Below are 14,200 nucleotides of genomic sequence, written 5' to 3'. Positions count from 1 at the left end.
CGCACACACACACACAGAGTAATTTAAATGTGAATGACAGACCCTGTAATCACTGTATGTGTCAAACAAGAAAGAGAGAAGGGAGAGAGTCAGAGAGAGAGAAAGAGAGAGTGTAATCTTGTTTTGTTTTGCGTGCTTTCTCTTAAAAATGTACAGAACAACTGAAAGAAAAAATGAGTCACAAAGTCATTGTGTCACTCCACACAACAAAAGACCACCATCCCCCCACACCCCTCTCTTCCCCTCCTCCTTTCACTTCTCCCTCTATTTCTCCCTTCTTTCTTGTTTGTGACATTCGCCAATGAAAAGACAACAAAAGTCATTTCTTAATCTGTAGGTGCCAGTCATTGTGCGTGAGTGGAGGGCCTGTCTGCGTTCGATCTGCTTTCTAGTGAAAGCTTTTCAAAAACAACCCAGTGCAATTCCATTGAGCATTAACACACTATTCAACCCAATTAAGCGTGATTCAACATCGCAGTGACGCTACTAGAAAGCAGTGAGAAAAGTGGAGTCTCATGTCTTTTTACAATGTGTAAAAAATGTATGCAATGCAGTAAATGTGGTTATTGTTGAATGCATCGAAAATTACATGTGATTAAGATGGTCAACGTCAACGCAACTCACTGCACTGCTATTTTTAATTTACTCAACTTTGAAACAATTTGTTCACTCAACCCAAGTAACTGAGTAAGTGTACATGTCTCTTTTTTGATTAGCTAACACACTTTATTATCTTGAATGTTAATGTAACAATTTTTGTTCTGTTCCTTGGAAGATGTTGTTTATTTGTTCATTGTCCTTGTTTTTACGACAACTCTCAAGACTAAGATATCCAGAGAAAGGACATAAGTAGCTGAACATAGTCTAGGCTTCAAAAGTAGATGCACTAACCCTCAAGAATAGTGAGAACCAACAATTTTAAAATAAGATGAGCTCTTTACATTAAAGTACAACAAATAACTAACAATAATGATAAACAACAAAAAAACTTTAAATGAAGTCAGCAAACAATAATCCTATACCAGTAAATGCATAATTTATTCATGCTGTAATGCACGCTGGGAACTCACAAAGCCTTAACATTTAAACAACATGAAATTCTTTGTTAAGACTATGTGTAAGTAGTTGCAACATTTGGGATAATGTTGTTTGTCTGACAAAAGTTTTTATGTAGTTTAAAGAAAATATAATTTTTTTGGATTTGAAACTGAAAAGGTTTTGTCAACTGGAAAATGTGCAATTCAGTTTTCAAGATCAAAGTGTAATTTTAACACTTATTAAATTAAAATTATTAAAATCATTAAATTAATTTCAATTAAATATAAAAAACAAATAATGTAGAATTAAAATAAATAAAAACAATGATTTCATATCTTGTTGTGCCTGATGTTATGTCACCAGTTTGAAATAGATAACACACTATGTTCTTTCTGTGTTTTCTCTGTGCCTTTTCAGCTTCACGCTTTCCAAGTCCTAGGCTCACAAATCGGCCCAGCAGAAAACGACCCCTTCCCAGCTCCCCTTCCCTTTCTGACCCCAGTTTTGACCTGCAGGCCATGATTCGCACTTCACCCAACTCTCTAGTCACTATACTTAATAATTCCCGCTCCAGCTCTTCCACTAGTGGATCCTATGGACACCTCTCAGCTGGTACTATCAGGTATGTGCTACAATTAATTTTCTTTTTCTACAAAAATCTTCTTTCTAACAGGCCTTGATGCTGTATTTTGCATTATTTTAGTTACAAATATTTTTTGTTACTATATAAGAGAATTGTTTCATTTTATTTTACAAATTTTTGACTTTAATTTATTCATCTTCATGTCATTCCAATTTTGGACAATGTCCCAAGTAAGAAAATAAAGAGAGGTGTGTATTGGAACAGACAAGAGGTTAGAGAATGCGGGAGAGATTCTGAAAAAGAGATAGAGAGGAAAAGCAATCCATACTGTAAGTGGACACTCCAGCGCATCCTCAGAAGCAGAGTGATGAATGAACACTGGACAGCGAAATAAACGAGGGAACACAGAGAGCGCTATTAGGAGGAAGCGTGTGAACATATTCCTCCCCTCCTCCCTCACACTCGTCTGTCTGATATGCATCATCTGATTAATGTTCTCTCTATCAGCTGAGAAGAGCTTTACCCTAAGACTGCCGCCATGTAATCGCTCACACTGGAAAGGAGGAGAGGAAGGGGGAATGACGAATGAAAGGGTCATGAAGAGGGGGACAGAGGAAGAAAGCAAAGTCTGGGCTGAGGACAGTAACACAAGCTGTAATGGGAAAAAGAGTGAATCCGTTGTGGATGAAGTAAATAAAACTGACCCATTCACTTTCTCTCAGGTGTAATTCATGAGCAGATCAACCTGAGGGTGTTTGCTGACAATCCTGCCTTCTTATCACATGTTTATCTGTTTCAAAAAAAAAAAAAAAAAATTAATGTTATTCATATGATTCCACTTATATAGGGCACAGTCGATTTGGTCAGACATTAAGTGGATAATAAAGTACAACAGTATTTCTAATTTACGGAGGCTGTTCAATATTGAGATTCTGATCAACAAAATGGTTTGAAGCTTTATTAATGCTTTTTTTAAGTTGTCATATCTAAACACTGCCATGTTGTGATTTACTTACTACTCTCTTCCAAAAATAGTAAGCTTACATTTCTTCTTGAAATGAGTACATCATTTGAGTTCTCTTATTGTTGCTTTACTACTAGCACTGCTACAAAATTGTACAGATAGACATCAGACACAGATTTTAGAATGTAGATTTACATGTAATGGTAATACTGTTGAATACTATATAGAGATTAAAAATATATGTACTGTGTATTTCTCACCAATTTTCACCAAATATAACTCCTTTTAACATTTCTTATAAATATCAGTGATATTTTTGTACGCATTTTCTTGATTCTTTGATAAATGGTAAATTACACCAAAAGTGTAATGTCCCATAAGTACTATTAGATTTTGAACAACAGACTGTTGCCTATTTTGGAGCATATCAGAAAATCAGAAGTTGTTACATTTGAACAGTTTTATAATTTCTATATCAAACTAAAGGATAGATCTACAGCTATCATCCCTGGCGATGTGTCACTCAGTTTGACATGTGCTATCCAGCACTATTAGGAAACAACGTTACTTGGTTTGGGTGGGGGTTTCAGAGAGAGAAAAAGATGACAGAAATGGACCTCTTTCCTCCATTGAGAGTGATTAATCAGTGATTTGTTTTCGCAAGCTAATCAGTCATATCTCACATGAACATGTGGGGACAGAGGTGGCAGGCAAGGTTCCAGGCCTGATGAATGATGAGACAGCTGCATCAGCCACGCAGCGACTGGCTACATTGATTTCCTCTCTGCCTGTAATAGGACTAGTAGACGTATGAGCTTGTATGGAGTGGTCAGCATGCCCCACGATGAATGGAACCCCCTATGAATGTCTGTTACTGAGCATCAAGGCTTTATCATTAAAATACTGTGGCATCTATAAAAAAGGAGATGATATATAAAAGTTCAATACGGTACTGTGATTGATATTGTGTTATAAAATATTGCATTATATACAAAATCCTGGGGTCAGTAAAACCTTCCCTTTTTTGAGAAAAATAATGAGAGACAATAAATTGATAAGAAGTGGTAATAAAGATCTTTATATTATTACAAAAAATGTAAACTTAATTTAAACTTTCTCTTCGCAAGTATTTCTGTATTTTTACTCTATTTTTGATCAAATAAATTCAGCCACGGTGAGCATAAGACACTTATTTCATTAAAATTTAAAAACCTTACTGACAACAAAGTTTGAACTCTAGTATATCATAAATAATATTAAAGGTTGGATGATTAAATATTCAATAACAAATATATTAAGTGGTGTTTGTAATTTACCACTTGGCCAAATTTTACTCATTTATAACATTAAGTTAATTTATTATTCAATTTAAAAATGAATTATTCTTTTTATTTGTTTTTTACAGTCCTGCACTGAGTTTCGCATATCCTCCAACACCTGTGGCACTGCAAATGCATCAGCAGCTGATCAGTAGGCAACCGGGCATCGTAGGTTCTGCATTTGGACATAGTCCACCCCTTGTGCACCCAGCTCCTGCCTTTGCCACCCAGAGACCAGTTCCTGGCATTCCTCCTTCCACCCTGCCTCCTACAGAACGTTCCACAACCTCAAATGACTCACAGGTCAGTTCTCATTTCTGTATGAATGAATGAATGAATTGATTATTATTATTAATAGTTGAGAAGATATGACGGAAACAAGTCAGTTTAACACAAGCTACCCAGTTTTTCTGGAGGCTCAGTTTTTTCTGAAGCATGTGGTTTCACAAGTTACCTTCATAAGTTACACAATACAATGTAGGAAGTACTTTACAATGTAGTTTCATTTGTAAGTTCAAACAACACAAAGCAATTCAAAATCATTTAACATCATTGTTTTTGGGTGTGCTTGTATTAAACAGCAATAGAAGTTGTTTAGTTCACGCAATGGTTTTCCTCCACAAGGCTTAAATGTATTCAGCGTTTATCATCACAAGTGCTGGTGCTATTTATTATTGTGTGTGGTTCATGAAAACATGCCACCAACACGACAACATTTATAAACAACAGAGAAAGTGTGGCTGCAGGTAGCCCTCCCTCACAGACTGGCCTCATGGGAGTTTTTCCCTTGTGTGCGCGTAGTTTCTGTGTTGTGTCTCGATGTGGAGAGCCGTGAGCTTGCCCAGAAGGCACCTTTGAGAAATAACACCCTGCTTGTTAGCTGCAAAAATCTTGCCACCTCCACCATTAATCAGACTCAGATACATTCCCAAACCTTCTCTTTGAAGGATGAGCATAAAAGTGTTTTTCTTTTACAGTTTTTTTCTCCTGATCATGCCTTGTCCATTTATACTCACCCGGTTTCCTGGATTAAAATCTGTAGAGTGCATCATGTTGTTTTTATCTGTCTTCGTATTGATTCCTGTTTTTTTGTGCTTCAGTAACAGTTAACTCTTAGTGTAATGGTGAATGAGTTTTCCCAAGGTTTTTCCTCAATGCCAGTCTTTCCTTTTAAGTCATTACAGACTCGCTACTCTTTCCTAGATCAGTGTCATCTGTTTCCCCCGTCTAACCTCAGAGACAGCACAAGCTTCTTTAATAGAAGGGCATCATGGAACATTTGTCTCACCATGTGGTCAAAAAGGAAAAATTAATAAAAAACGAGAGAAAGTGTGAGCATTTCTCAAAATGACAGAGAAATATCAGATCATTTTGTTTTCCTGAATCAGTATGCACTTTAAGATTTAAAGTTATATACACAAAATGTGGTGTAAAATATATTTCTAAGATTGTCTTTAAATTTATTAGCATGCATACTTAGGCTTAAGGGGGGTAGTTTAACCATAAATTAAAACATTTTCTCATATGATTAAAAAACAGTATGATTTTGTAGGGTTTGTTGTCTTCGTCAATATATATATATATATATATATATATATATATATATATATATATATATATATAATATATGTATATACTTTTGAATTCATTTGCTTTACTATATTCAACTATACTCAAAACCTTTCTGGCTTTGTATTGGGCATATTGAGTTTATTACACATTATTATACACAGTTACAAAAAAAGCAAAACATCACAAAACTAGAAATGTAGTATTTTCATGCACAAATGATCACCAACTATTTGTGAATTTTATAATAATAAAAACTCAGCAAAGTTAAATGATTTGCTAGAGGAGTCTGGCAGAATGAACCTTCCCTTTAGAGCCAAGGAAATCTGCTCTCTCATCCAAGGAATGTTACTTTTTTCTCTCCCACCGAGTTCTTTTTTTCTTTACTGGCTTTGGCCAGTCACAAGGGACTTCCTTTGGCAGAGAGAGAGAAAGACGCAGTGAATGAGTGAATTGTCAGAGGAGGGGTTATTGCTGTTTATGGAGAAATTGTAATTGCAAATAACATGTATAACGTTTTTGAATAATGTCAGCAAATATTGTCAATTAATATTTTTTTCCCTGAAGTAGATCTGTAATATATAACTATTAATACACTACCAAAAGAAGTATATTTGTTTAGGAATGGTAGCATGTTAATATTGTGCATGTACCATTACAGTATGTAATTACGTTAAAGTGGTAATTTCACTGTTTAATCATACTTAATATTTTAAATATCACATTTTGATATTGATCTTGATATTGATATACCAATATAGTAATATAGTGTTTTTTCTTGTGGAAAAGAATTTTGCTTAATTGTATATTTTAAAGTAAAGTATGTTTTAGTATAATTATAGATGATATACTACAGCTAATAATATGAAATTAAAAAAGGTCACTTAAGGGTAAAAGGCCACTTTGATAATTATATATTTGCTTCTTAACACCCTTTATAAAGTGCACATTATGTACACGTTTAGAAAGTAGATATTGTCAGCTTGTCAGTACATTCATTAGTACACTTTACCATATTTAACCATATTTTTTAAAATATTATATGAAATAGCATATAATCACCATTTCTCACACTAATAAGTGCCTATATTTTTGATGATTAATGATGTTGGTCATATTTTATTCGTATTTTAAAAATATTTCCTTCTAGAGTAAACCCACCAGCGAATCGGCTGTGAGTAGCACAGGGGACCCCATGCAGCACAAACGATCCAAACTCAAACCAGATGAAGAGCCACCCAGCCCTGGAGCCATTAGCGTGCAGGTATGCACATGTGCACAAACACACACACAGACACATGCACACACATACAGTACATACACACAGACACACACACATATATACACGCATATATCACACACACTTGATAGACATATATGTATAGGGATAAAAAACACTCACTAACCCTTAAGGAGACAGTTACCACACATGCAAACGCAGCAAGAGCTTTGGGACCAATTATGTGACGTACAGTAAAGCTATTTATTTGTGTGTTTGATTTGGTTGCCTGTTGTGGCACTGCTTCAGATGCGATAAGCCCCATTGATCTCCACAGCTTCAGAAGGAAATTGTTTTTCTTTTAATCAGATGCTTAACTGAATGGAAAAATGAAAGAAAAATTAGGTGACACATTTTCTACAATGCCCCTTATAGCTGAAGATTGGATGACTGCTGGATGGCTTGAATGGACCTTTGTCTTATTATTATTATTTTTGCTCTGTGCTTTTTCTTATTTATTTATTTATTTATGTTTCAAGAAATTTCCATAGCTTTCTTTAGAAATCATCATTCATTCTCTCTATCTCTCTCTCTCTCTCTCTCTCTCTCTCTCTCTCTCTCTCTCTCTCTCTCTCGCTCTCTTTCTCTCTCTCTCTCTAAACAGACACTGAAATACATTTAGAACAGTGGAGCAGTGATTTTATTAGCATGCCTATTATTGGCTGTTTATTAATACTTATGAAGCATTAATTCTGCTTGACCATATTCTGTTTCCCTCATCCTACCCAGTAACTGAGCCTATCAACTGAATCAAATACATTGCTAACAATTAATAAGCAGCAAATTAGTAGTTTGTTGAGGCAAATGTGATCATTAATGTTTTTTTAATGATGAGAATTGAATCTTAAAGTAAAGTGTTATCTGTATTTGTTTAGTGACACTCTTCAATAATTCTTATATTTTACAGCTATGAATTCACAGATCTTGGGTTCTGTTTCCAAGGCTGTTACCCCTTCTAGAACCTCTAAATATCTGCCAATTCAGCATAACTTGTGGCACATACCAAGCAAAGTACACTTTCCAGGGCATTATAGCATGTTTTTTTAGTTCATAAAAATAATAACATCCCTGTAAAGACATACAACTAAATGTTGTCTCAGGAGATATTCCAAATGTCAGATGCAGATGTTTAGCATTGTTTTAATGATACAAATAAGGTATAAGGACTCATCTCGTTGTCACATACTCAAAATAGCATAATTTATCATCGTCTGCACTATTGAATGATTCACATTTACCAGGGCACACACAACATTTTATCCTAGAATGAAATAATTTCCTTCATGCTGCTGTAACACACATTAATAACAACAATAACATTAATGCAACAAAAACAGCTATTCACCAGAGTTTAACTTTAAACTAGTGTGTTTTTTTTTTCTTTTATAGCGCTTTCTTTGTTACAATATCAGGACCACCCTGACAATTTTTGACAATTATAATCATAAATTATAAATGTAATTGATCAGAAATTAAAACCATGCATATTATAGAAGATGTATATTAAAGTTATGCATTAATTAACTTTGTATTTATAATGAATAAATAATGACACAAAATTGAAGTACGTTACTGACCCATATGCTCTCACTATTGCAAATTATTGAGCATGTGTTTGTGCAGGAGCAAACGGATGGAATGACACTTGTGAAAGAAGAGGGTGACAAAGAGGAGGGCAAGCAGGAGCCAGAGGTGGTGTATGAGACCAATTGCCACTGGGAAGGTTGCTGCAGGGAGTTTGACACCCAAGAGCAGCTTGTGCATGTGAGTTGACATCACATTTATGTTTCATCAATTGAAATGTTCAGTCTCTTAATAGAATCATTGATGATAAGGCTCTCAAATAGGTGTAAAAGACACATATACACACGCAAACACCTTAAAATCCTACACTGGGCTTCAGACATCCCATTTGTCACAGCCACTCCCAAGCTTAACCAGAGGGTAAAAAGGACATTAAAGCCATTTCTCTTTAACTATTTCTCTCTGGACAACACACACAGCCATTCTTTTAACCACTCTTTTCTCCTATAATCCACACAAACACACATTCAAAGAAACACACACCAACCCCAAAGGCATCTGATAGAAAGATTCCCAGTTCTCCACAGCTGTCTATCCCTACTCTGACATGGCAATCCATGGCAGCCATGCTAACCCCTATCTATAATTGAAAGCCTCCAGTTGGAATGGCCTGCCTCCCACATTTGAAGTCTTGTCCTCAAATCTTAAATATCTTGGCAATTTCTTGCCTGTCCCTTTGAATGAGGGATATAGGTACATTTTGCTATATTTAAAAAAGATTTTTAGGTTTTAGGCAAAATCCTTAATTTAGTATTTGAGATATACACATTGATATATATATATATATATATATATATATATATATATATATATATATATATATATATATATATAGTTTTTTTTTTTTGTAGGGGTAGGGTTAGGAGGAGTCCATAGAAAATACAGTTTGTTAAGAATTAAAGACATTCTATCTATGAAGAGTCACCATAAAATGTAAAAAATTTGGTGTGAATACCTTTACTCTCCATTTAAATTTAGATTGTAGTGTCTCAAGAAATAAAATATATGCAATATATAATAATTGGTTTAGATTCAGAACAAATAAAAATAGTTTTAGTATAATGTCACGTGCTAATAAAAATATTTCCCTGCCCACTGATTCAGCAATGAGGGATGGGCTTCTTATCACCCATTTGTCAGTTATAGGATGAGTCTAGTGTGAGCACCACAGTGAATATCATCCTAAAAAGGGTGGTGTGTGTTTGGGGTGATGGGAGGGTGAGTGGGGGAGGTTTGGATCTTGCTAATTTCAAAGCATTTTAAGGCCACTCCCTATGTTGCACAACCTCAATAAGATTTTTTGGAGGGGGAAATAAAACAAAAACAAACAATAAAAAGTATATATTCCAAACATTCTCTTCAAATGTTTTATCAAACTTTTAGATACATTTACTACATTGTGGAAGTGCTAGCAGTTTTTATATTGTGAAATTATGTTTTAAAATATCGCTCAGTGATTTTGTTACTATGTCATTGTATTTTACTTTTCCCTACTTATCACAGTCTAATTTTAAGTTGGAATATAGTTTTTTGTGATGCTAGTCTGCATTTTTAGCTATGTGAATCATGCTCACACCATGACGCATGGCTGGGCTCTTTTATCAGCACAGCTTTAACGCTCTCGATAAGATAAACATCAAATCTCTGCAACTTAGCACACTTATCTGCTCTACACAGTCAGCATAAACCAGCCGGATGTCAATTTATTTGCTGATTTATTTAATTATTTTTTTCCCTTTTTCTTTATTCATCTCTTTACTTGTTCCTTTGTATTTTCAAACACTCTGGCCCTTATACCCCCACTACAGGTGCCTTGGTTCTCACTCAGTCTTTCTCCTTGACTTTTTACTTGCCTTCTCAGTAGGGGTACTCTAAATTATAGGGGCACTTTATTATTGCTGATGCTTGTGGGTTTGCTGCTAAAACCAGGCTGCTGTGTATGAGAAACATTAAATATTTGTAACCCCTTTAAAAAAATTGTGATTTTTTCCTATCTTTCACTTCTAAAGTCTTGACCTTCTTCTACCGTAACTAACCAATCAAATTATACAACAATATAAATGTTTTGACATTATCTGTTAAACTGAGATTTGTTTTAATAAAATGTTTTTTTTACTTATTGGAGAGAACTGTGTTTGTGTGTGTGTGTGTGTGTGTGTGTGTGACATATTTAGCCCTGTATCCTTTTTCTAATCCAGAGTCTATTTGCTGTTTGGCAAGAGTTAATTTCAGATCCTCTCTCTCTCAGACTCTGTTTCTCCCTCCACCCTCATGATTGTTCTGACTGATGGTGGCGCTGTGGGGTGGTCTATGTCCTTGTTTGTGTATGGTAAGAATAGCACATTTAAGCTACTCTGTGCTCCTCCCTGTGCTGGGGGAGATAAACTAGGGTTGAGTTGGAAGGCGGACTCCTATCTGGCTGTTGGCAAGGACCCTTTAATTGGCAAAATGTAGATTTTTCTTGATCAGGCAGAGGATTAGACACCTTATCTGTCTAGAGTATCTTACACAGAGATGAAAAGGCTGAGCTGAATTACACATGCCAATTGACTCCCCCCGCGCACATTACTATTGTTACTCTCTCATACTCACTCTCCCTCTTGCTCTCCATCTTTTTATGCGTCTTGTCAGCTTTTCTCGCTTTTTTCATTGCTCTTTAGCAACTGACATGAGAAAAGAGAGCATGATTTATTAGTGTGTGTTTGATAACGCTAAACGCTGTTGCGGATCCCGGAGCTTTGTGAAATTGGCGTGAAAACAGACACTTCTCATGCGTGGCTGCATTTTAATGGTGCAGGCCATGGCCTAGAAAAACTAGCCAGATAAGAAGACAATACAGATGAATTTAAGAGAACTGCAAATTAGGGCAGTCATGCATGTGTGCACTATGATGAAAAGCGGTAATCTGAAAATATTCTACTTCATACAGTCCATTTTGCTCAGTAGTAAGGTAGGAAAACAAAATGTATATCTGGAGTTATGCCCTAGTGTGTATGTGTTTGTATTTGCATGCAGCAAACAAATAAAAGTAAGCGTCTTGTTTCTTCCTATGAATCTGGGAGTCCCAGTGGTTGCTCTCATCCCGTATCATGGCAGGCCGAAGATGAATAGATCTCTCCTCGGAGCTGCGAGCGTAGCATCAGCACCTGTTAGTCTATTTCCCTTGGCCGCAGCCGCACTTGCTTACAACAACGCCATCATCCGCTCAATAACCATTGCCATTACATCAGGCCATCAGGGCATTAGTGTCACCCCTCCCAACACTTCCCTCTCTTCCTTTTCCACCCTTTTATCAGCATAGCCAGGTCATGCATCACGCACAACAGCATTAAGCTCATTTGTACAAGTGAGTGTACCAGCATTCAGGGATGTGTTGCAATCTCTCTCTGCGCTCTTTCTCTGCATTATCGAGCGACAGAGCTGGCAGACAGATCACTTGCCACAGGGAATCCCTATTGGAGTAAGGTATAAAAGGGAGGATGAAAGAGTAGTTTTAAATTGAGTGCGGACAAATGTAATGGGTTGTACCCAAGTTTGGGTGTTTAATTTACTATTCTTAGACCAGTTTAAAATCTGTCATTTTCAAAACTTTGAAAACTTCCATATGCCTTTTTTATCCTATTCCACTATTGGGTATTTTAGCTTTTTTATTAATAAATATACATAAAAGAAAAAAAAGTGGGAATATTGTCAGTCTTGTTTAAGGAAATTATATTTACATTCAACAATCTGAGTCTACTAACTGACAGTGAACTGAAGACAATTTTGAATAGCTGATTAGACTTTTTAAATATTTACCTTATAAAAGACAAAAACTCATTTTATATGGCAGCACTGATGAATTCTAGATTCTTTTTAGCCAGTGACAAATGAAGGTGTTTCAGTTTCTGAACTGAAACTTATTTTAGTAAATTGTTTCACCACTACGTATGAACATTGGCCAAATAAATCAGGATAAGTAAATTAGAATCAGATATAAATGACAAATACATTCAAGGATAGCAGATAAGCATAGATAATGGCTCACAATATCATTGCTAGAAGTTAGTAACTGAGACTTGGTTGACTATTGTGAAATTGTAATGGCAACCTGCTCTGTTTCTAAGCAAAATTCTGTATTAGTAAGTCAGGCTGTTTTTCAGTTTCACGAAAAGAAACAGCAAACTATTCGGAAAGGTAAGTACTTTTGTGAGGGGGTTAAAACTTTGAAATAAAATTTGTTTAAATGGGTAAAAAGACATTTTATTGGTCGTAACATCTGGAAAGAAAGTGCAGACAATGGACAGAGATGAAACTTTGTGCATGTGTTGACTGCCTTTAAAAAATATACTTTGACCCTCTAAAGTAGTTCTATACACTATGTTTTATGTGTGAAAATAATTTTATAATTAGATGTAGACTTGCTCTCAATTAAGGATATTCTCATGGTGATCATTTGTTGTAAGGTCAACCCAGATAGGTGATTGCAAGTTCGAACCTTTGCCTATAAGGAAGGTTTGAATGACAGTTCGACTTCGACTTCTAGCTATGTAAAAGTGCAAAAAATATAGTGTGCACATACATACTCATTCAAGCACACACAAATGTGCATGTTCCTCAGCCAAACTCTGTGAAAGTTTGGCTGCAACTGCAGCGAGGTGACAGGGAGGACTATGATGCAGGCCGCCTTTGTGTCATGAAGAGGAATAGAGGATGAGCTCTGCTCTCTGTCTCTGCTGCCACTTCTCACTCTTTTTTTAGAAGCTGTTTTACTCTGCCTTTTCTTGGCCTTCCTGCTGTCACTCTGGTCTGTCCGCTCTTCTGCTCTGTATGTGAGGGAAGTCAACTCACTGACTGTCTTTCTTTTTCTGTTTTGTCTTTTTCTTTTGGCTTGTCTGTCTTTCTCTTGCATTTTCTTCCCTGTCGTCAATCCAAGATTTTTTTTTGTCTCTTGTGGAGATGCTCCATTGCTTTGGAATTCATTAATCGAGGTTACTTATGTTCAGGATATTGTGTCTGTCCCTTTGAAATGAAATGGCTTCGAGACAGGAAAAGCACTCACTAGTACTGCACACTGTTGTCTTTGTGTGGATGCCAGATGTTGACCTCATCTGCTCAGTTTGCATGGAAATGTGTTTTTCTTTGAAACCTGCAACTCTTCACAAATCCTTTGCTGTGTGCGTGTGTGTGTGTGTGTGTGTGCATGTGTGTAACTGAGACGGCCAGGCGAAAAAAAAAAAAGGTTACATAGAGAAAATGAGAAGGACCTAAGCAGAGGCAGCATGTTGAGAGAAAGATAGAAGAAACGCAACAGGGAACTGATGGCTTGAAGGAAAGAAAAATGGCAAATAAAAGAAAAAGAGAGGGAGTATTGGGGTTTGGTTAAGCCAGAGGTGACAGTATCAACAAGAGGGTTGGATAAAGGTGCTAGGCTGCAGCTGGAAAGCTATGGCATTATGATGCTTTCACTAAACTTTCGATATCTTTCACCCAAAATGCATCCCCCACTGCTGCTCCACCCCTCCCAAAGCTTTAGATTGAAAGTTGCCACAGTAGCACAACTGTCAGCACTTGTCATGGCAAGGCCATAGGCCTATAGTGATGGGAAGTGACAGGGTTTTATTTGAAATCCCGTTTAAATCGGACACTGACACTCACAAACCATGCACACTCACAGCAGACCGAGAATACAGAGCAGATTGGGATGGGGTGGTGGGAGTGGTGGGGGGGGTGTTGGCTGAAATTGAAAGATGACAAATGAGAAAGAATAATGCTGTGAGAAAAAACAGGGGGTTTGTAAAAAAAATGTCTGAATGTCTTCATTTGATACTACCCAGAAAAAAATGTTTTGAACACCTTTCACAAACACTCAATTTATAGTATTG

General features: G+C 36.2%; 1 protein-coding gene across 1 annotated transcript in view; it reads left to right on the top strand.

The window, feature by feature from the left end:
* The window catches only part of gli3 (GLI family zinc finger 3), a 150,881-nt gene that overhangs the window by 122,758 nt on the left and 13,923 nt on the right, over nucleotides 1–14,200 (top strand). Inside the window, exons 7-10 of the mRNA XM_043247627.1 lie at nucleotides 1,456–1,660; nucleotides 3,991–4,207; nucleotides 6,624–6,737; nucleotides 8,376–8,516. Of these exons, the coding sequence (XP_043103562.1) occupies nucleotides 1,456–1,660; nucleotides 3,991–4,207; nucleotides 6,624–6,737; nucleotides 8,376–8,516 (677 nt within the window). The remainder of the gene's footprint in view (nucleotides 1–1,455; nucleotides 1,661–3,990; nucleotides 4,208–6,623; nucleotides 6,738–8,375; nucleotides 8,517–14,200) is intronic.

Source organism: Puntigrus tetrazona, chromosome 1 (genome assembly GCF_018831695.1).
Source record: "Puntigrus tetrazona isolate hp1 chromosome 1, ASM1883169v1, whole genome shotgun sequence".
NCBI lineage: Eukaryota > Metazoa > Chordata > Actinopteri > Cypriniformes > Cyprinidae > Puntigrus > Puntigrus tetrazona.
Note: the sequence above shows the minus strand (reverse complement) of the source record. Positions and strands in the feature narration are given on the sequence as shown.